The sequence below is a fragment of the Dermacentor variabilis genome, unplaced genomic scaffold (assembly GCF_050947875.1).
Source record: "Dermacentor variabilis isolate Ectoservices unplaced genomic scaffold, ASM5094787v1 scaffold_17, whole genome shotgun sequence".
Lineage (NCBI taxonomy): Eukaryota > Metazoa > Arthropoda > Arachnida > Ixodida > Ixodidae > Dermacentor > Dermacentor variabilis.
In genome coordinates this window covers 9,406,571-9,430,024 of record NW_027460335.1, presented here as the reverse complement: position 1 = coordinate 9,430,024, position 23,454 = coordinate 9,406,571, and the positions used below count along the sequence as shown (strand labels likewise).

General features: G+C 43.4%; 2 protein-coding genes across 2 annotated transcripts in view; both read right to left on the bottom strand.

The window, feature by feature from the left end:
• Window positions 1-23,454, bottom strand: part of LOC142568148 (uncharacterized) — an 88,427-nt gene that overhangs the window by 42,208 nt on the left and 22,765 nt on the right. Inside the window, exons 2-3 of the mRNA XM_075678226.1 lie at window positions 19,779-19,834; window positions 5,345-5,497 (exon numbers count right to left, since the gene is read on the bottom strand). Coding sequence (XP_075534341.1) covers window positions 5,345-5,497; window positions 19,779-19,834 — 209 coding nt within the window. The remainder of the gene's footprint in view (window positions 1-5,344; window positions 5,498-19,778; window positions 19,835-23,454) is intronic.
• On the bottom strand, window positions 11,568-13,502 carry LOC142568133 (uncharacterized). The gene has a single exon (XM_075678202.1). It carries the CDS (start codon window positions 13,312-13,314, stop codon window positions 12,007-12,009), a length of 1,308 nt encoding a protein of 435 aa, XP_075534317.1. The 5' UTR covers window positions 13,315-13,502; the 3' UTR covers window positions 11,568-12,006.

The following is a 23,454-nucleotide window of genomic DNA, read 5'->3' as shown; positions in this document are numbered from 1 at the left end:
ATGACGTTGGGCAACCGCAGGATGCAAATGGCACACACCGCACGGTTTTTGTTAACTATTTCAGTTGTGACCAAGCACCGAAGGTCGTCTACGCATCTTTGCAACTGTGGGTTCCCCTGCACCCTCAATCTTTTGAGGAGAGCGATAAAGCGATCCCAGTGCACCTCCGGTGCCGACATTATGCCCTAATTGTCGAATTATAGCGAATATTTTCTTAGTTTGTTCCATCCAGTAATGTACGGTGTTTGGTACACCACGGATGAACACCATGATCAATGTTAATCGCGGCCTGTAGGTTGTCACGGTACTCGAGCTGTTTCCGCGTGACCCTGTTGGTCTCCTCATTGACGTAAAACGTTATCGTATTTTGGTTTGCTATTCTGTATTGGATGATTTTCATCACCATGTTGTACAAGGCATGTGCCGGCGCCCCATGGCTCCATTCAGTGTACCGAATTTTACTTGTGGCTGTAGAGAAGGGCGTCACACACCCGCTTGATTTTTCTTGGGTCGCGCAGGTATGCTTGTGCGAAGAATAATGCTTCCGCGTTTTTGCCAGACAGAAGCGGTATAGGAACTGGTCCTTTGCCGGGAGCTATCACCACGTAATCAGTCTGAAGTTCAAGGCCTGCCAGAACTACGTCGTCTTAGAACAGTTTCGCTCGATTCACTCATTGCGGCTACATAATCCTTGGGGTCATGCAATTCTTCCGCGTCATCAGTCAGTACCATGATTTCTTCATCGTCAATGTTCGTAGCATCGGGGATGCTCTCGAATGTACCAGAGTTGAAGCTGATGGTATTATACTTGTACAATGGACGCTGCGAAAAGAATGTCCAATCAAACTTAAAAATTTTCAGCACTAACCAATGCAGATATGTGAGCTTCGTCATAAGACGACGCTTTATGTGTATGCTGAAGGCGATGTCGCCATTGACGTGTGTCGGTAGGGTCTGTACAGCCATTGCAACAATTATTGGTATGCTGACGACTTGCCCTTTCACAACAAACTGTCCACCTCTGTCTGTTAGGCGCCTAATGCTCTTGAACTGGATACGCGGAGCGACTAGCCGCTCTTCGACTGCATTTAGTTTCGGCAAGTAGGCTAATATATTGGAATATATATAGCCATACGTGTTCGAAAGCAGTGACACTTTATCTTGTAGAAGGAAATCTGCGTACGCGCTACAAGATCTGAAGTTTGTGATGTTTTTTGTGGGAAACGCCTCGTGAGAACACAAACAGCCGTTTTCTTCGTAATGTCCTTCACAATAGTAAGGCTCGATAAGTAACTTTCATACCACAGTCGGTGACATACACTGCACGATAAATCAAATTCATGGAGCGGGAACTTACGCTTGAAATTGGAGTTGGCCCCCTCGAAATTTGCCTTCAGATCCGCTTGGTACCTCTGTAGTTTTGGAGCGTTCTCAGCGTGCCGGAAATCATCGTCGTCTTGGCGAGCTTGTCGCTTGCACTCGACTTCTCTTGCGCGGCTACTATCATTCAGTTCCTCCCTGGCTTGACGCTTGCGTTCAGCTTCTTGGGCATGATCGTCATCTGTGGCACGTGCGCGGCACCAAGCCATATATGGACGTATCTGTTGCCTTCAACTTTCGGCTGTTCCTCGAGAGTTCCAAATATGCGTAGCCTACCCATAACATTGCTCCAACTGGATTGCCTGTGGAATCTGCTATCGATATGCGTTCACTTTGTCCTTCTGGATTCAAATGAACTCGTTAGCTTTCCTTTGTTTTTTCAAGCTCTCTCCTGAGTGCTTAAAGCCTCTGAATTACGGGGGTACCAACCACTGCTCCTGGCCTGCACTGCTACCGAGATGGGCCGCACATTTTTGTTAACCGACGGACACTAAAAATGCCGGGCACTGAAAGACTAAGAGCTTGGCTATAAAATGCTACTATAGCTCTACAATGCATTTTCTGTACTTACTTGAATATGTCAGATTGAGTGCAACAAAAAAGATGTTTGGCTATGGGGGTTAGGAAGGAAGCTTAATAGCTGAATCAAATGTACAAATAGGCACAATAGGTACAATCATGTGCACGGGGTAACACATGATGTTCGCAATGATATCCTTGCTTTTTCTGTTTCAGTTTTCCTATTTATTCGTTTATGCGTTTGCAATAAAGGCCAATTGTGAGTCAGTGCTCGACTTTATCTTTTCTGGGCATTGTCCTGGTGTCTCCATGCAAACTTTTTCATGTGCATTTCAACCAACTAGCGCAACTATCTTCTCTCCTTAGTACAAACATAAATGTTAAGTTGGGGCTGTCCCGGACTATTTTTGCTTGCAAGAAAGAACATGAATATTTTCTGCAATAGTTTTGCCCGTCTCTGATCATTCAAGCTAACATAAATTGGCATTTTTACAGATCTCCTTGCTCTTGCACCTCTGGAGACCATTGTGAACATTGGTTGTTGTTTGCAGCAGTGACTTCTCATCCAGTAATATTGCACTCACCGTATGAATCTTTTTTTTTCTATTGTTCTCGAATAACCTTGCTTTGATTACAAAGGCCATTTGAGTAATGCTGGGTTGTGGTAGGCTTGTCTACAGTTCCAAATATTGGCACAATATGGTGGTTGCCGAATACTTGTTTGCTTTAGCATTGCAATTCCATTATATTATGTTGCCACGAATGCATGTACACGCTTCCTACTCAGTAACCTCGCCTTGTTGTTATTTCTGTGCAAGGTTTTTCCGCTCACGCCCTGTGTAGGGTATTGGTCGCCACCTGGAACAAAGTTACTCGACCTCTGTGTCAACAGAGAGAGGCCGTTCATGGTGAAAAATGCGGAAGAAGGATTCGTGATCATCATGAGTACATTTTTTTTTTGCTTTGAAACACTCTATATGGGCCCAAAACCTGCAACACCAGCGCAGTCTACTTGAAACGAATTCTGAGAATGACACCAGTTTCCATCTATTATTTCCCGAATTTCGGGTTGCAATGCATCGGCGCACCAGCTACTTTTCTGGTTCAATGCATAAAATGACGAAGCGTAGAGTGTTGCGCTCGTTAATACATCATGTTGTTTCGTTGAGCAGAAATGCTGGCGGGAAGAAACGCGTGGACCGGATAGAGGCTTACAACTGCAGTTTAATGAACAGTTTTCAAGAAAGCGGTGGGGCGCACATGCGCTACCTGAAGGCACGTGCAGAGCTCATATATGAACTTGTAAAAGGCTTATATATATTCATACGTACAAAGCCTATGAAAAGCATCCATGCAAAGCGTATACGAATGCATACATGAAAAGAGTATACATAAAAAGTATAGGTGCGAGTCGTATATAAAGCTCGTATGTACGATCTTTACGAATTCTGGCAGCGCATGCGCGCCGCTCCGGTTCCTGGAAACTTGTCATTGAATTTCAGTTAAAGTTTTGAACAACGTTTTGTAAAGAAAGTCAGTGGAACCGCATATCATTTTTACCGCAAATTCGACAGCTTATATCTCTCGATTGTTGTATTCATATAGGAGGTTGTGGCTAAGTACTGCACCAGGGCGGCTAATCCTGCTCTGGTGAGGAGTGCGTTACCGGTTCTGGCTACCGGGATCAGGCCGCACTTTAGGCCTTTTTATGCAATTTTACCAACACGTGGATTTTCCTTTTTTTTTAATCCGGCGGAAAATTGCGCGGCACCGCGATTCGAACCACGGTCCTCTTCCACGCGAGGCGCATGCTCTACCTCTACACCACCGCTGCAACTTTCACCGCTGAAGCTTTCATTGATTACAAGAAAGCGTTTGATTCAGTTGAAACCTCAGCAGTAATGGAGGCATTACGGAGTAAGGGTGTAGAAGAGCCATATGTAAAACTACTGAAAGATATTGGTAGCGGCTCGACAGCCACCGTAGTCCTCCATAAAGAAAGCAACAAAATCACAATAACTAAAGGAGTCAGGCAGGGAGATACGATCTCTACAATGTTATTCACAGCATATTTAAAGGAGGTATTCAAAGACCAGGATTAGGAAGAATGGGGCATAAGAGTTAGGGAGAATACCTTAGTACCTTGCGATTCACTGATGATATTGCTTTGCTTAGTAACTCGGGGGACCAATTGCAATGCATGCTCACTGATCTGGAGAAGCAAAGCAGAAGGGTGGGTCTAAAAATTAATCTGCAGGAAACTAAAGCAATGTTTAACCGTCTCGGCAGAGAACAGCAGTTTACGATAGGTAGCAAGGCACTGGAAGTGGTAAGGGAATACATCTACTTAGGGCAGGTAGTAACCGCGGATCCGGATCATGAGACTGAAATACTCAGAAGAATAAGAATGGGCTGGGATGCATTTGGCAGACATTCTCAGATAATGAATAGCAGGTTGCCATTATCCCTCAAGAGAAAAGTGTATAACAGCTGTGTCTTACCAGTACTGACATACGGGGCCAAAACCTGGAGTCTTACGAAAAGGGTTCTACTTAAATTGAGGCCGACACAACGAGCTATGGAAAGAAAAATGATGGGTCTAATCTTAAGGGATAAGAAAAGAGCAGATTGGGTGAGGGAACAAACGCGAGTTAAGGACGTCTTAGTTGAAATCAAGAAAAAGAAATAGGGGGGGGGGGCATGGGCTGGACATGTAACCCTTAATAACCGATGGTCATTAAGGGTTGCGGACTGGATTCCAAGGGAAGGTAAGCGTAGCAGGGGTGGCCGAAGGTGAGATGGGCGGATGAGATTAGGAAGTTTGCAGGGACGGCATGGCCACAATTAGTACTTGACCGGGATAGTTGGAGAGGCTTTGTGCTGTAGTGGGCGTAACTAGGCTGATTATTATTATTATTATTATTATTATTATTATTATTATTATTATTATTATTATTATTATTAATATTATTATTATTATCTCTTGTTAATTAGACTATTATGCATTTCAACTTTTCGTGCAAGTAATCTTCATCCTTTCGAGTAGACCCGCTCATGAACTAGAATTGTGCTATCTGCCGCAGGCAACTAAAGATAATGATAGCGTTCGCTTAAACACCGTCTATTTTACTGCCATAAATATACTATAATCCATAGAAATATTGTGATCAATTGGACACTACTGTTTTCCGCTGTGAGACTTTCCAAATAAGATTAGCATCTTATGATTGTCCAAGAATTTCAGCCTATTGTTTCAGCTTACTGTGGGCCTAAATGCACCTATTTTAAAGAGTGTCCTATTTACGCCCTTAGGGTCTCGTCTATCAAATAACCCTAGTTAAAGCTTTTGGGTATAATATGTTTACTGTATTTAAAAGGATGCATATCAGCATGTATTTATTAGTTGAAAAGCGATGGAAATGTTAAAAACTAATTGAACACTCACCCGAATACCGTTTTCGATGTAGATCAGTTTATGACGAATTCCACCAGCGTTCAAAGTGTCAGACTTTGTAGAGGACCAGCACATATCTTGCTTTTGTTTCGCATATGCGTTCACATCATAAAATAAGGTAAGTCTATTCGTCCCATTCAGCAACTGAGTATCGAAAGAAATATGGTTTCAACAAACGGGCAGCAAAGTACGGGTCTTCCGTGCACGAAAAAAAAACAGAATCCTTATTGAACAGTCATGTTATGTGTTTACATTGAACGGTACATAGCATTAAAAATCATAATTAGCCTTGGTCCCCCTATAATATAATTTTGCCACATGGCTGCATTTGGTGCTGAGCACACTATGCGCTTTAAGGGGAGAGATTATCTATTATAGTGCATGCAGCACAATTAGCAGGGAAGCGGATTTTCTGAACCCTACATTGGAGACATGACAATTGTGAATGCAGTTAGCTACAATAGGCGGTAACAAATATTGCGCGATACAGCTCTAAGTCAGCGTAAGTTAACTCGTATGGTTGACCGCAATGTCTTGCCTCTCCTTGCATTCTTTCTCTCTCAGTATTGTAGAACAAAAGTAACTCGCATCCTTAACCTAATCACAGCATCAGCACTCCGGCACCAACATAACTCGATAGAAACTGTGACCATCTAGTAAAAAACCTCGCTAAGCAAGCCCAACCTTTTTTCTTAACTGCATCCAAACGTTCCTTTACCGCTATTATACTTAAATGCCTAAATAATAAGGGAATGAACTTTCAACAGGGACACAAAATGAATTGCTACATTTAACTTGAAAATAACATTACTTTGACGTTTTTTTCTGGTTTCATTATATTTTTCTTTCTGGACTTGCAACAAAAGAACTACTTGATTAGTTCCTCTTGATTTGTTTATTTCATCTTTTTATTGGATACTCAGGCCCTCGATTTTCACAACCTTCGTACGTTCAGGCTGCATTCGAGGATTACTTGACGAGCTGCCTCCTTCTAAGTACATATACCATGTACGCCTGTGAGTGACACAAGATTCCACATAGTTTGTAATAAATGGGCGGGGGAAGCGCTGGCGGCGATCCCTAAGCTGATCTTGTAAGCGTACTTATCATCATTGGTTTATTCTTACGTCCATTACACGAGTAAAGCCTCTCCTAGCTATCCGCAGTTACTCCTGTCTTGCGGTAGCTTATTCTGGCTCGCGCCTGCAAATTTCCCTATATCATCAACCCACCTAATTTTCTGACGTCCTCGACTGCACTTTCCTTCTTATGGCACCTGTTCAGTAACTATAATGGTCCATCGGTTATTTGCGCTACACACTACATGGCCTGCCCAGCCCCATTTTCTCTAATATTGTCAAATCCAATATTACCACCGTTTGGACTATGATTCACACCACTCTTTCCCGGTCCCTTGACGTCCTGCCTAACAATATTCATTCCATCGCACTTTTCGCGCTCCCTAACTTCTTCTCGAGCTTCTTTATTTTAAACTCCATGTTTCTGCCTTATATGTTAGCACCGGTAGAATGCAATGATCGTACACTTTTTTTTCAGCGACAGTGGTAAGCTTCCAGTCAGGATTGCGTAATACCTGCTTTATGCACATCACCCCGTTCTTAATCTTTTCTAAATTTCCTGCTCATGATAAGTGTCCCATGTAAGTAATTGCCGTAATTAAACTTATTCCTGCGCAGGCCCAATAGGTTATCTAGCGATCATAAATTCTTCTTGCCTTGCTAGGCACTTGTAAATTATCTTGGTTTTGTCCCATATTAAGCTTCAGACCTACTCTTACACTTTCTCGGTGATGTCCTCAATCATAAGTTGTAATTGATCCCTAGTGTTGCGGAACAGGACAGTGCCATTGTCGTTTGGAAACCGAAGTTTCTTCTGATATTTGCAGTTGATCGCCCTCGAAAGCCTTCCCAGTCAAATAGCTTGAATATTTTTTATGAGCGCGCGGTCAATAGCATTGGAGAGATTGTGTCTCCTTGCCTGACGCCTATCTTCAGAGATAATTTTCAACTTTTCTTGCGAAGAAGCAAGGTAGGTGTGGAATCGTTGTACCTATTTCTGAATACATTCACGTATGTATTCTGTACTACTTCATTATGCATTGCCTCCGTGACTGCTCGTATGATTACTGAATCAAATTATTTTTGTAAGATATATAAAACCATACAGAGACGTTTATTGTACTCCAGCAATTTCTCAATTACCTCGTTGATGCAGGGACGGATTAAGAAAAATGGGGGTCCTAGGCTAATGCGTATGCTGGCCTCCTTTCCCTATACTGACACCCCCCCCCCCCCCTGTCGGCTGCTACGCTACTGGAAATATGCCTTGGTTCATTTTAATTCCACTAAATGAAAAAGAACGAAGTGCGATCAACAGGGATTATTATTATTGTTGTTATTATAAGGAAAACAACAAAACTTGCTTGCAACGCGTGCTGTTGCAAACATCAACACATATGTTCACTTTGTGATTAGTCTTCATTCTGTTTTCAGCAAAAGCTATGCTTTAAGCAAAAGTTTAGTGCACTCAAGACGAACAAGAACGTAAAAAAGACTACACAGCGGAAATTTCGATCCTTCTGAAACTAAGCTTTGTTTGCATCACTAAGTTTAATCATGTGAGGAGACGCATGATTGCATCCAAAACATTCTTTATTGAAATTCAAGGATCAGACTGCAGTAATCGTTATACACGTTACTCTATAAATATGCAATAAATTATACAATACTTAAGGCGATACAAGCTCCATAAAATGCACTGGAATACAGATGAAGATTACCAACTGTACTTAAAAAAAACATTATTTGAAAATATTTTCGTTAAAGGTAAGACAAGCAAGCACGACAAAAAAATTCACGTGGCACTATCAAAAACAACAAAAAAACAGTTTTTTATAAGCACGCTAAATATCACAAGAAGAACAAACAAGAGACAAACAACAAAGATTTGCATATTTTGAATTATACTGCTCAGCGTTTCATTGCCAACGTGGAGGCTGGTAGGTGGCACAGCGAACTTATTGGAACTTTTCATGTATAGCGCTATTCATGTATAGCTTTTAAAATGGCATCTTTAGTGCCTGCTGTTTGGCGAAATCAGATATAGTCTGTTCGAAGGATAGATCGCGGAGGAGGTCACTTTCAATGGACATGATAGCAAACGAGTTCACCTTGTTGTCAAGGAGGCTCGAGCGAAGGTGATTTTTTATCAGTGACAACTTGGAAAACGATCGTTCGGTCTAACAGTTTACCACGGATATGCTAAAGTACATTCGCAAAGCAAAAGAAAGGTTCGGAAACACATTAATAAGCTTTCTTTCGTGCAGCAACTTCATTATTCCCAGCGGAGTCGTGTCCTGGCACACAGAGTTGTGCAGAAAGTTCGCAAACTGAACGATTTCAGCTGAAAATGCTGGCTCCAAATCATTACTGTAGGTTTTCAACAACTTCTCAGCCTGCTGTTCCAGAGAGGCCTCGGTCCCAACTTCTGCCAGCAATTTTAAGAATCCAACTCTTTCGCAGAGTTCAGTGTAGGCAGCCTTACGCACTCGCAAAGCAGAGCCTAGACTGTCAAGTACAACATTGTAGGTCTCCACGATAAAAGTTTTTCTACCTTGTACCGCACTATCGCTTTTTCAGTCCGGGCGCTTACTCAAAACGATGCATTTGCCCTCATTCTTATAACATTAATTGGTCCTTATCGTGCGTGCTCTCTCTTCGAAGCTGTCAAAGAGAGGTCGCAAAGAGTTTATTTATTTATTTATTTATTTATTGTCATACTCTCAAGGCCCGGAGGCATTACAGAGAGGAGTGGTGATTAGTACAAACATATTCGTTAACAATATTCTTGAAGTTTGTGGCGTCAGAAATGGCAGTGACGGAGGCAGGGAGGCGGTTCCAGTCATTCGTCGTTCTTGGTATAAAGGAATCAAAATAAACGTTCGTGCGACAAGTTGGGACTTCAACCTTAAAACGATGATCCGTGCGTGACGATATGTATGATGGAGGGGAGATTAGTTCATCCTTAAGTGTTTCGTTAGAGTAATAGATCTTGTGAAAAAGGCATAGGCGAAAGTATTTACGACGTAACTCTAGGTTAGGCAAGTCAAGGGTTAGTTTCATTGATGAGACACTTGCATGACGAGAATAATTCGAAAGAATAAAACGAGCAGCTCGGTTTTGAATGGATTCGATGGTGTTCTTTAGCTTTAGAGTAGAAGGGTCGAAAATGGAGCATGCATATTCAAGTTTAGGCCTCACTAAGGATTTGTACAGAAATAACTTGACAGCTACAGATGCCGATGAAAAATTACGCCGTAAAAACCCAAGCATGCGATTAGCGTTACCGTAAATGTAATTTATATGAATATTCCATGTAAGATTGTGCGTAATGTAGATACCAAGATATTTATATGATGATACATTTTCTACAGGTATGTTGTTAATATTGTACGTAGGAAGGGTGGTATTTCTTACAACACGGGACACACGCATCGCCTTACATTTATTAGAATTGAGCTTCATTTGGGATCTAGCACACCATGATGTTACTATGCCAATGTCTGATTGAAGAGTATCGCAGTCGCCAGAGTTAGAAATGACACGATAGAGAACACAGTCATCGGCGAATAACTTAATTGATGATTTAATTTGGTCTGGGAGGTCATTAATATAAATTAGAAATAATAATGGTCCTAGAACCGAGCCTTGCGGTACACCGGAGGTTACTCGACCAGTGGAAGAGAAGTATTCGTTAGCATAAACAAATTGGGAACGGTTAGACAAAAAACACTTGATCCAAGCAAGCACGTTAGGATCAATGTTGAGGTTACTTAATTTGGTTAAAAGTAATTCGTGTGAAACAGTATCGAATGCTTTGGCGAAGTCTAAAAAAATGCAGTCAATAATAATGTTAGCATCCATCGCCTGGAATAAATCATTAGTGAATGACAAAAGCTGTGTTTCGCAGGAATAGTATTTTCTAAATCCATGTTGGTAGGGGGTAAAAAATAGGTTTGACTCGAGAAATGAAACCAGGTGTGAGTAAATTATGTGCTCCATTAATTTGCAGGGAACGCTGGTTAGGGATATAGGTCTGTAATTAAGTGGGGAGTACCGACTGCCAGACTTGTGTACGGGAATCACCATCCCTGCCTTCCAATCATTCGGAAGGATGGTGGTTTGAAGTGACTGAGCAAAGATTTCGCTCAGAATTATAGATGAATAAGTAATAGTTCCCTTAAGAAATTTCGTGTTGATACCATCTACTCCACTGCATGCAGAAACTTTTGAGGTCTGTATCAACTTTACAACGCCATCAAAGTCAATGGTAATAGGAAGCATTGGAAAATAATGCACATCAGGAAAAACAGCGCTTGCGCACAGCACAGAATCCGAAAATACAGAGATGAACGCGTCATTCAACACTTCACAACAGACACTCCGATCGACAGGTTCGTTGTTAAGGTCACACAGCTCAATGGCACTAGATTTTTTACCGTTGACCACACTCCAAAATTTCTGTGGGTTGTCTTTCAAAAAAGAAGGCAACGTGTGCTCATAAAATGTTGTTTTGGACTCTGCTACAGCATTCTTGTAGTCGCTCAGTGCTAGTGTGTAAGCATTCCAACGATCATGATTGCCAGTTAATTTTGCTCGTCGGAAAAGCCTTTTCTTTTTGTTCAGTAAACGTTTAAGACGCGAGTTGAACCAGGGTGCGCGAGAATTAGAATAAATACGTTTTTGCGGGATGTACCGGTTAATTAAGGAGTTGGCTTTCTCTTTGAATATTGACCAGTTTTCTTCAACCGATCGAGTGTGGAAACTTGGAATGTAGTCAGTGATGAAAGTTTCTAGTTCGTTATTAATTGCGGCAAAATCAGCATTTTTGTAATCACGTATAACTTTCGACGAATTAACAGATGGGATGGTTAACATCAAATTACACTGGATTATACAATGATCGCTAATACCCGGTAGGTAAGTTAGGGGCGAAACAAATTCCGGGGATGTAGTAAGGATTAAATCTAGGATATTAGCCGAGTGTGCAGAACATCGAGTAGGCTTCAGGACAAGCTGGTGCAGGTTAAAATCGAGGCAAAGGCTGATGAATTCGGAATATTCAGAACAACACTCTTGGGTTGAAGGGGGATCAGTATGCCAGTTAATGCCAGGAAACTTAAAGTCCCCAAGGAGTATTAGTGGCGTGGAAGGGAACCGTAAAATTAAACTATTTAAGGCATCGTGAAGGTCTGAACAAAATGTGTTAGGTGAGGAAGGGGGCCTGTAAACGACGCAAATGATAAAATTTTTGCGTTCGAAGCCTACGCGCGTGCACACTAGCTCTAATGGCGACGCAAGCTCAATTGCAGCAGCGGTAATCGAATCACGAACACCGATAAGTACACCGCCACCACACCGCACATCACGATCATGTCGATAGAAACGGTAAACACCCTGGCATTCCAAAATTTCACGGTCTTCAATTTTGCTAGAAAGCCATGTCTCTGTCAGGATAACAATATCTGCACTGCACGTGTCGACGACAGAAGATAAAGCATCCCGCTTGTTGCATACGCTGCGAATATTTGAATACAGAAGAGAAATATTTTTTGCCACCGGACCATGACTCCGCTATGTTTGTGAATTGCTAGGGCCATCAGAAGGTGCATTTGGGACAGAATTTGTCGAACGAAGCTCGTTTGTGTGGATTTCGCAGACTCGATCAGTTACCGGACAGTAAACGTAAGTTTTTTTGTCGATTTGTAGACGGTTAAGCCGTAACACATATTTCTGTCCGCTAGCCTTTCCGAATTCAATCAATTTTTTCTGTGACAAGTGTGTGGCGCGGCAGAAGTCTTCGCTAACAGAAATGCCAGAACCTTTGAATTTTTTTCGCTCGGTGAAAACCTTTTGCTTAAGTTTTGAGGACGAGAATTTTACGATTATGGGCCGGTGCTTATTTACTGCATAGGTACCCAGCCTGTGGGCGCGGGAAATGGCTTCATCTATTAAAGTTATCTGTAGTAAATTGGTAAGGCAGTTTCGAATTTTAGTTTCCGATTCGGACCAGTTCTCAGCTGGGACGTCAGGAATCCCGTAGAATATAAGGTTGTCACGGCGAGAGCGGTCTTCCAGCTCGTCCAACCGAGAAGTTATTGCTGCAGTTTGGTCTCGCACAGCTTCATCGACTACTCTCGGTAGATCAACACCATTCTGATTTGCTTCATATGATTCCACCAGGGATTCAACTGTTGCGAGCCTACTGGCTAAGCTGGAAACTTTTTCCTCAAGTTTTTGCTGATTAGCTCGGACCTCTGATAGCATCCCTATTACCTCGGTATGGCGTGCGTCACTTTTAGCCGACAAGGCCGCAATGGCGTCTAGAATCTCCTTTTGAGGACCAGGGTTCTGTTCCACATCCCCAGCTAACATAAGCAACTTAACAACATATATACACTCAAAAAAATCACAAAGAATCACCAGTGGGCCTGGGAAGAGCAGCAGACAGATATTACTGGATCGCTTAGCGTGCAACGCCGGGTGTTTACCAACCTGTACAACAAACAAGAACGGGTTTTGAAGCGGTTGCATGGCTGCCGCTCCGTCCAGCCCACTGAAGTGGCCCGATGAAAGCGTCGCTCTTAAGTACATCCGGCTGACTGGTGTCGTAGGCGATGGGAATGGCCAGCCAAGTCGGGGCACGATGTACACCGCGTCAAGGGTTGATGATGTGGCGTTTCCGCCATAGTGTTGATCTCTGACGTAACATGGTGATAGAGGCAGGACGATAGCCTCGCAAAAGGAATCCAAGGGCTGCCATGTGCCGAGGAACGCCAGAATCTGTACAACAAACAAGAACGGGTTTTGAAGCGGTTGCATGGCTGCCGCTCCGTCCAGCCCACTGAAGTGGCCCGATGAAAGCGTCGCTCTTAAGTACATCCGGCTGACTGGTGTCGTAGGCGATGGGAATGGCCAGCCAAGTCGGGGCACGATGTACACCGCGTCAAGGGTTGATGATGTGGCGTTTCCGCCATAGTGTTGATCTCTGACGTAACATGGTGATAGAGGCAGGACGATAGCCTCGCAAAAGGAATCCAAGGGCTGCCATGTGCCGAGGAACGCCAGAATCTGTACAACAAAGTTAACAAAGACTTCTAGAGAGCTCAACAGGTCTACAGCACTTGAAATGACTAGGCCTGGTTTCTGAAGTGCTACGCTCATTTTTTCAAAGCGCTCCTAGATTACACTTCAGAAAAACGCCATGAACGCCATCTCTATTTTTGCCATTTTCTTCAAGAGAGAATGCGCATCGTTCCTAGTGCCTCCGTTTTCTTCCTCCTTCTTTGATATAGCTTCAAGGCGACACAAGACTGCATGACATTCTTCAGAATGGCCTTACATGATTCAGCGTGTCGTGACCACCTGGTCTCAGAGATACTTTTCAAAACAAGCTGCTGGCCAGTTCCACCCATGCTGTCCAAAAGATACTTCCATCGCTTAGGTGAGGCAGCAAAGAACACATACAGTCTCTGAATTAGAGTAAAAATATTTGACTGCTTCAAGGCAACTGTCAGCGCCTCACGCGCCAACTAAGTTCAGTGAATGACCAGCACACGGGACGTAGATGGCCAATTCGTTGAGGTGTTTGATTTGAGCGTGCAGTCCTTTGTATTTTCCTGACATATTACTCGCAGTATCATAAGCTTGGCCCCTAAAATTATCAATTGAGATGCCTTTGGTCGTCAAGAGGGACACCACGGTATCTAAAAGATACAAGCCTGTATGCGATTGAATTGGAAGAAATCCAAGGAAGGGTTCGCGCACTTTCCCATTCAAATTGTATCGTAACACAACTGACAGCTGATCAACGTGAGTAAGGTCTGGAGTCGAATCAGCATTTAAGGAGAAGTATTTTGCGCGTTTCACTTCGTCAACGAGAAGTACCTTGACAGCCTTTGCCATATGCTTCACAAATTCATCACAAATGGTTTTTGACAGATACGATGGGTGACCTTCTCCTTTGTCCCCGTAGCCTTTTATGTGTTCCTCTAGAAAGGGATCAAACTTGGCAATGGCCTCAAGAACTCCAATTTAATTGAACGGAAAATCTCATCACTGCCCCTAAACTCTAGGTTGCGCTCAGCTAGAAGCTTAACAACAACGACTGCGCGCTTCAACAAAGCTGTCCAGTAAGCGGTCTCAGTGACAAGATGCTTAACCAGCTGCTTCTCAATTGTGCTGCTTGAGTTAGAGCGGGTGAGCCATGCTGCCGCGCAGTTCCGGTGCTCGACGCTATTTTCATGTGCGCAAACCTTTTCTTCTGCTCTCTTCCAATCAGAAAACCCGTGCCTGGTGAAAGCACTGGGGTTACTTAAAATCTAAAACAGTTTGCACATGAAACAGTAAACGGAACCTTTGGTCTCCGAGTACAATAACCAATGTCGCTCGTACGCCTCCCGATTTACAGCCTTTCGCATGAAAAGATGAGGTGACATATAGCGTTTCTGAGTTTTGTATTGCCTTTCGGAAGACAGAATATTTTCTGCCCCATTTTTAAAATACAATGGCCCTTTCTCAAGGCATACATTCCGAAAGCTGTCAGTAATAACGTCCGGCCGCTTAGCTGGGTCACTTCGGATAATCTCGCAACGTACCTCTTGCTGTGGGGCTGTCTGTACTTCTCTGTTGTCACAACGAGAAGCATTCTCATTCGTCCTCTTGAGGCACCCTTTGTGGGTGGGAACATGATGATTTGAAGCCAAACTAACAGGAAACGGGTGTGTCGGTTCTTGGAGTTTTCTTTCCTGGTGCTCGTGAGTAGAAGGAGGCTCATCGAGAAGGTTTGGCACCTGTTGATCAGCAGTAATAGAAATCGAGCGTGGCGGACCGGACACCTGGAGCTCTGTGGCCGGGGCGCGGCCAAGTAGCATAGACCTTGCTGACTCAGGAACAGGACAGGGCTCGGTTAGCGTCGGCTGCTCAGAAATATGAACGACGGAGGTTGGCACCGTTTTCACAGGATCCAGACAACCAAGATCAGTCAAGCCTTGCTTCTTGCCAGGAAACGGTGGTGATGGAGTTGGCAAGTCCTCCACAGAAGCACAGTCGGTACTATTAGTAGTTTGACATGGACTCTGGCTAGAGCGATCATAATGCTCCGGAGAAGCTGCATTCAGTAGGTACTGTGTCATCTTGTGTAGCTTCTTTTCACGCTCTTCTCTTTCAATCTGCGCCTTTCGTTTAGACGCACCACTTTGATGCTTCCGACCGAGAATTTTCGCATGAATGGATGCTAATTGTTTACCGGACACTTCGTCAGTCCGACGCGACCGCAGGTGTCCAACGGCGGCCGTCCCGATGACGGGTTCACACTGCCTGTATGGTCCGGGGCAGACCAAGAGTGGTGCGTCCCCCGCGAACTCCTCAGCGGGCGGGCTTATGCAAGCTTAACCTGCGACTCGGGGCTGAATCGCAGCCCACGATCACCTTCCTTTTATAGACGCACGCCGCGTCTGTCTGTTACTAGCGCTAACGCAGGCCTTCACATACGCATAGAGTTCCTCGTACAAAATCCCTCATTCTCTGTACAAACTCGCTCCTTCTCCCGATCCGGTCTCGCCTTCCTACTGGCTAGGAGCAATCGTCTGTTCTGGGAGGTTCTCGATTTTTCTTTTGCCCCGTCGACGCCGAGCGCCAGAACGAAGGGGAGAGAGCGACTCCTAGCGCGGGCGAAGTTATGCGCACTCCGTCGCCTCTGAGTAATCTTTTTCTACTTCTTTCTGGAAAGTTCGGCGACCAGTCTGACCTACTTTTTCCGTCCAGCGCGCGCGAGGGTGCGCCGCCACTAGGCAGGAATGGGCCCTGTAGACAGGCCTTTGTGTCCAGCTCTCTAACTTCGCCCTTCACTCTTCCACAACCCTAGCCCGAACAGTAAACATTCCATGCCCCACGGCACGCGGACAAAAGCACGTGTGACGCCTTCTTTCCTTTCCTGCATAGACTCTGTCATCAGACTCATCATCATCTGCTATCGGACTCATCCTCTCCCGCCCAAATTACCATCACGGTAAAGAAAAGTCGCATGGGAGGCACTGTTGGGTACTGCAGCACATCCTTTCTATGAGAAGGACAGCGGCAGAACTATTTGAGAAGTGGAAGGTGGCGTGGTGGTGACGGAGGGGCTAGGGAGATTTAGGTCCTCATCCCACATTACACATTTAGGTGTTTCCCCCTTTCTCCTGCTCTCCAGACAGCACTGGACAGACGGACTGAGAGGAAACCACGAAAACTTCCAAGCAAACGCACCTTGCTTCGTAAGAAAAAGGGCCTCGCCGGGATGGCAGGGGATTCCTGTTTTTTGCAGCTCGACAAGCTCTCCCCAAATGATCAGGCTAAACGCATGCTGTTACATTAGGCGGGAGGCCCCATCTGCTGCTCCTAGTTTTCTCGCTTCATACTTGTCGCTCGAAGTTCTGTTGCCCATGGTTCCATATACTAAGCAGGTTAGAATAAATGGACCTCCTACTCCTACTGTCCGAGGTGAGGCCCTGGCCTGCAGACCCCTTAGCCCCCCCCCCTTAATCCAGCGCTGCATTGATGACATGGATGTGATTCATTCTAGAATATCCATTCCTGAAGTCAGGCTATTTTGTTCGTTCATTAAATTCAAGTGTTGCCCTAATTCTATTAGAAATTGCATTGATTAATATTTTATGCAGTATTGAAAGCAAGCTAATGGGCGTGCATTTCTTCAATTTTTTCATGTCTCCCTCTTTATGGATAAGTAAAATTTTGGCACTCTTCCACGTCTCTGTACACTAGTACCAAAGCAATTTGATCGAAGAACGAGCAGCCAGGTAGCTTAATTGCAAAGATAAACGCGCGTATACAGAATATGTGTTCGCAATCTGCTGTCATTAGGTTGTGTACGACATCTTGATTTACGTTTCCCTTTCTAACACGAAGCTTTGTAGGCAAACCCTGTTTACCACCGTGTAGCTTAGTGTCTATGGCATTGTGCCGCTGACATCAGGGTCGCGGGTGCCATCCTCACTACGACAGCCACAGTCTATTGAGGACACGTCTTCTACATACCTAAAGAATGCTAGTCCTTTAACACATATGAGCCGAGGAAAAGTGTCGTGGAGTCCGCCGCATTTCCGGATATCAGGCATATTAGCGAATTGCTGTCACGCAATATGCAGCTTACCCTTTGCAAGGAGCCCTCTGCTTTGCACGTGGCGGCGTGAACACTAACATTCTTGATTGTTCCGCAGGCGTACGAATTCAAAGAAGAATGGCTGAGAAAAAACATTCCCTTGTAATTTTTTGCCCACACAACTCATTCAGTTTCTGGAATAATGCCAGCTGGCATTTATCTCTCAACAACAAGCAGAGAATGGCTGTTTTATAAAAGAATCAGTAGAAGCTATCTTGCGATCAGTGTCGATGGTAATAGTTTCAGCATTGAAGCAATACAGCGACCAAATCTACTGCCACCTTTGATGCGCCTTATGAATGAGGCGTATACTGCAGCAGGACTGTTCTCTCGGGCATCCCTTGTGCACATGGCGCCATTTAGCGGTGTCAACGGGAAGCCTGTGCATAGTATTCAAAATGCATGGCACGCCGGCGCAAGCGCTGAGGTAACACATCATGTGGCCGCCGGGCTACTCTCGCAATTTCTTCTCGACGCGCTGTGCTCTACTAGCACTGCCGCTAAGCCCGCGTGTGGCTTACGACATAAGATACGTGGCGCGCCTTGCGTGCGAACGCTGACAATTGCCTCCTCTTTAGGCGCACGCCTAATTGTACATGTTTCGTGACCCAAGTTGGGGACAGGTTCTATGACGGGAGACACATATCAATTGTACTTATGCCACAACTAGCCAATGCATTGTCATGAATGACGTTTGTTGAAGAGTTCCACATAGCTAGCGCGTTTGTGGTGTAGCGTGCTAAAACTTCGGGCTGTTGTTGTTGAGGCATCCGTGGGAGGTGGGTTTGATTGTATACAGCAGGCAAAAAATTTGAAACGTTTTCTAACGGAACATTTAGCTGGTTCAAATCGCCCGGCGCGAAATGCACCCGGGCTTCCATCCCACTCCACTGCTGCTGCTGCACATTGCTTCCAACTAGAGACGCTGTGCCACCTACCCGCGCCGCTGTAAAATACGCACTCCCTGCGAGTTTGATTCCGCCAACTATCGGAGAAATTAAAGGGATGTTTTGCTATTATAAAGTGGCCCATTGCCAGTGACGATTACCTACTTTCCAAAGTTGCCTTTAAGGACGGTCATTGAAGAGCGGCACATACGCAGCCACCCAAGTTGGTATCACTGAGCTTCATTGCAGAGCAACACAGAGCGAGTTCAAGGAGTTCAGTTGCTCCAAGTCAGCATGAAAGAAATTCACTGAAGAGCGGCACTTACTGGTGGCACATACCAAGTCCTGTATCCCCAGTCTCCCATTTCGGTGTCAAAGAGTGACAGTTAGGTACACAGTGCCGCATGCTCAGTGACCCAAGTTGCTCCGAGGATTGCTTACGAACCCCATTCCACCAGCATAGCAGCCCGACGTGCTACCAATTACAGACGAACGGGCGTACGGGTGGACGGACGGACGCACAGACACACAGACAGACAGACAGACAGACATAAACAGGGTTAGCCCCCGAAATGTACATGATGTTCCCTAAGAATGCTAATCGCAGTTTTATCTGCCGCTGCTCTAGTGTACAATACGCCATGAATACTTAAAAACGCCAAGTGGACCAGCATGCGAAACGATAGGGCACATATGCAATCTACAAATTGTTTCATTAATAATTCAATAAATGTAACTCTAAATACTCTTACAAGTTTGGAGGTTAGCATTATTGCATTTAGGGACTCTTTTGTACTATACCACCTAATCTCCTCACATTGTTCAAGGCGAATTTCGCTCCCCAATGTAGTCTGCAACAATAGACCTGATTGTCAGTTTTCTTTTGGTGCTATCTCGTTTAGACCTTGTCTTCTTGCAGGAGAGCAATAAAGTGCTATAAATGTGAATTCTCTGAACTAACACAACCGAAAAGCTGTCATTATGTTTTCTACTAATTAGCACATAAACTTTACAGACAATGAACAGACGTAGAGGCATGAAATCGCTGATAATAGCAACTTGTGCATATTACTGCTGATCGCTAGAAGCCGGGCACTAGCAACAAGGCCGAAATCCACTTGTATCATTTTGGCTCATAAACCTATGAAGTGGTGTCTTTAATTTGAAAACAATTTTTGAATTTCAATAACCTTCAAGTTTGGCTGCGTCTGAGCACTTTTCCATAAATACATTATTAGGTCTGTGGCAGGGCGCTAAAACATTGTTCTGGATGCAATTTTTCTATAATGCTGCCTTACCTTTCGAGCTGTCTCCATATCTTTTCGCTGTTCTTCAGTGACGCGTCCCTCAGGTACTAAAAATGAGACAACAAAACGCACTGCCATGTAAAGGGGGTACCGTGATTAGAGCGCATCTAAGCAACAATGAGAATTTACACGGAAATGCAAGAACGCATAGCTAACGCGTGACCATTTAGAATTACGTAAAAATAGCTAAAACATTTTTCGGGGAAATGAACCTTTCTCAATGTGCAAGAGAATTTTGCTAAATTTTAATTATCACATGACATCAATTTATTTTTATTTTATTTTTTGTGTTGAAGGAGGGAGCATTCTCAAGAAGCTGCTAATTTTAGTAGCTTCACATGGTGCCAGCCCCGATGCATGGCAGTAAATACATATATTGAGAAACAGGCAATACATTCGCGAAAAGTTTCGCTGAGGATTTCCGAAAAACAAATTACATAAAACAGCGCATCACTGTTTTGTTGTTAAATACAGATGTAAAAAAATATACAATGATGCAGTTGAGAAGCAGCATGAACAGGAACAAGTTCCTCAAGTGCTTTTAGAATGATGAGAAGAATGAATTCCTTTTTTTTGCTTTATGAACGCAGTGGCAGGGCATGTTAGTTACTGTGAGACAGTAGCGTCGAAGGGTGTAGATGGGGGTTGCGTCGTGTCTCCGGAAAAGTGTCGTGCAAAGCAATATTCATTTTGAAATTATCGAAGCCACCAACGAAGGAATCTTTGTGTTTATGCGAAAATGCTCACTTAGGCGCTCTTCAAAGAAACTATTAGTCTGCATAATTTCATGACGATGAAACATTTCGTTTCGGTGAGAACCACTTCCTAGGTTTGCAACTTCTCGTAGTACTTCTTTGTACGACTAATAACTTATTCAGGTTCGTTTGAGGGGTCCTTTCCCACACACGGTATGCGTTTTTAGGGTGTTGTAAACCCAGGGGAGTATACGACGGTAACTTTATGTGTTCAGAAAGCATGTGCCTACTTCTGGTAAATATTCCTGCTACTTTCAGGTTTCTTGTACGAATCTATATCACAATCGCAAGTTAATTTACCAGAAAATTTGCACCTAATAGTCAGACAGTTTGCACTACGTCTATTTTGTACGCGCATAGTGTCAGCGACTCATATGTTTTGTTTTGGGTTATTAAAGTACACTTTTTGTTTTGTCCATAACGATAACAAGATATTTTTTTATTTTCTCAACCTACAAGCAGAGATAAGATTTCGTCTATCACGTAACTTATGCTATTTGTTCTTTCAGATATCACTAGTACAGTATCATTAGCGTAGCACATAATCGACGCGTGCGAATTAAGAGTTAAACCGTGCAGATCATTTACGTACATGCAGGTTAGGATATGTCCTTGGATATTCCCTTCGAGGACGCCTGCTTGTATGTTTTAAGTTCAGAAGAAAACTCACCCAATGATGCGAACCGTTTACATTGTTTAAAAAGGAAAACATGCCGTCATAAGCAATGCCATGAATGCCATAAGATTCGAAATTTTCGAGCATGTTATTATGATTTAAGAAAAGAAGCGGTTTATATCAATCAGCATCAACACTAAGTGACTGGAAAAATTTTACAAGAGCAGTTCTTTTGCCACAGCAGTGCTAGTTCTAGTGAAAGCAGTATTGAAGGTGTGTAACATTTATTATTTAGTAAAGTAGCTGAAAGCCTGACGTTTTTTAGCTTCTTAACAGCTTTAGAGAGCACTGGTAGAATAAATATTGTTTAGCTTTCCGACACATTTCAATTTCCACATTTCAGTATGAGTAGAACCTTAGCAATTTGTATTCTTGATGGAAGACTCCAGTTGACAATATTAGAGTACAAATAAGCGGCAGTGTATAAGGTACAAGGTCTGCGACACATTATGGGTTTCAATACACGCTTTTAATAACGCCTAAATCACAGTCATTAAAGTTCATTTTTGTAGGGAACTACCTCTTGATCATGTGTTTCCAAATCATATGAAATATGTGCGTTTCCAAATTAATGTATGAAATGCACTTCACTTGTGTCAGTTTTCTAATAGTGAAACAAATTGCTAAATTTTAATTATCACAATTTTCTTTGTTGAAGGAGGGAGGATCCACAAAAAGCTGCTAATTTTAGTAGCTTGACATGGTGCCAGCCCCGATGCATGGCATTAATATACATATATTAGAAACAGGCTAAACATTCGCGAAAAGTTTGGTGCCAGCGAAATCACAGTCATTAAAATTTGTATATACATATATATATATATATATATATATATATATATATATATATATATATATATATATATATATATATATATATATATATATATATATATATATATATATATATTTGAAAAATCGCCATGGTTGCTCAGTGGCTATGGTGTTGGGCTGCTGAGCACGAGGTGGCGGGATTGAATCCCGGCCACGGCGGCCGCATTTCGATGGGGGCGAAAACGCCCGTGTACTTAGGTTTAGGCGCACGTTAAGGAACCCCAGGCGGTCGAAATTTCCGGAGTCCTCCACTACGGCGTGCCACATAATCAGAAAGTGGTTTTGGCAGGTAAAGCCCGCATAACTTTTTTGAAACTACCTCTTTATCATGAAATGTGTGCGTTTTGAAATTAATGTATGGAGCGCACTTCATTTGATTCAATTTTGTAATAGTGCGAAAAATTGCTAAATTGTAATTGTCACATAAACTTGCTATGTGCTATGAAAGGCACTTCGTTGGGGTCAGTTTTGTAATAGTGCAAAAATGAGTAACTAGAAAGTCAATAAATAGGTTTCGTTAACTGCATTTTGATACCATTTGGCCTTATTGAATTACTGATTCAATATTTTTTCATCACTCAGTGCCTTGAAGCACATAAGAAACGTATTTCCTGTTAAGGTCTGACCACTTGGGGTTACAAGAAAATAGGTACTTCATTCCAGCTTTTCTGTGCATGCCTACAAGCTTATTTTAAGGATGCTTTGCATGTTTTGTCACTTCTCGATCCTTGGTTTTAAAAACATTATCATGCGTACCAACCTAACAATTTCTTCACGTACTTTCTCGCTAACCCAAGGTTTCCTAGGGCAATGTCTTGGCCTAGTAGTTTGTTACAAAAATGGTCCTATAAATAGCATCAGATGCAGTAAAAAACTTTTTGTATGTCAAATTATCATCCCGTGTTGAGTATCATCATCATCATCAGCCTAGTTACGCCCACTGCAGGGCAAAGGCCTCTCCCATACTTCTCCAACTACCCCGGTCATGTACTAATTGTGGCCATGTTGTCCCTGCAAACGTCTTAATTTCATCCGCCCACCTAACTTTCTGCCGCCCCCTGCTACGCTTCCCTTCCCTTGGAATCCAGTCCGTAACCCTTAATGACCATCGGTTATCTTCCCTCCTCATTACATGACCTGCCCATGCCCATTTCTTTTTCTTGATTTCAACTAAGATGTCGTTTACCCGCGTTTGTTGCCTCACCCAATCTGCTCTTTTCTTATCCCTTAACGTTACACCCATCATTCTTCTTTCCATAGCTCGTTGCGTCGTCCTCAATTTCAGCAGAACCCTTTTCGTAAGCCTCCAGGTTTCTGCCCCATATGTGAGTACTGGTAACACACAGCTGTTATACACTTTCCTTTTGAGGGATAGTGGCAACCTGCTGTTCATGATTTGAGA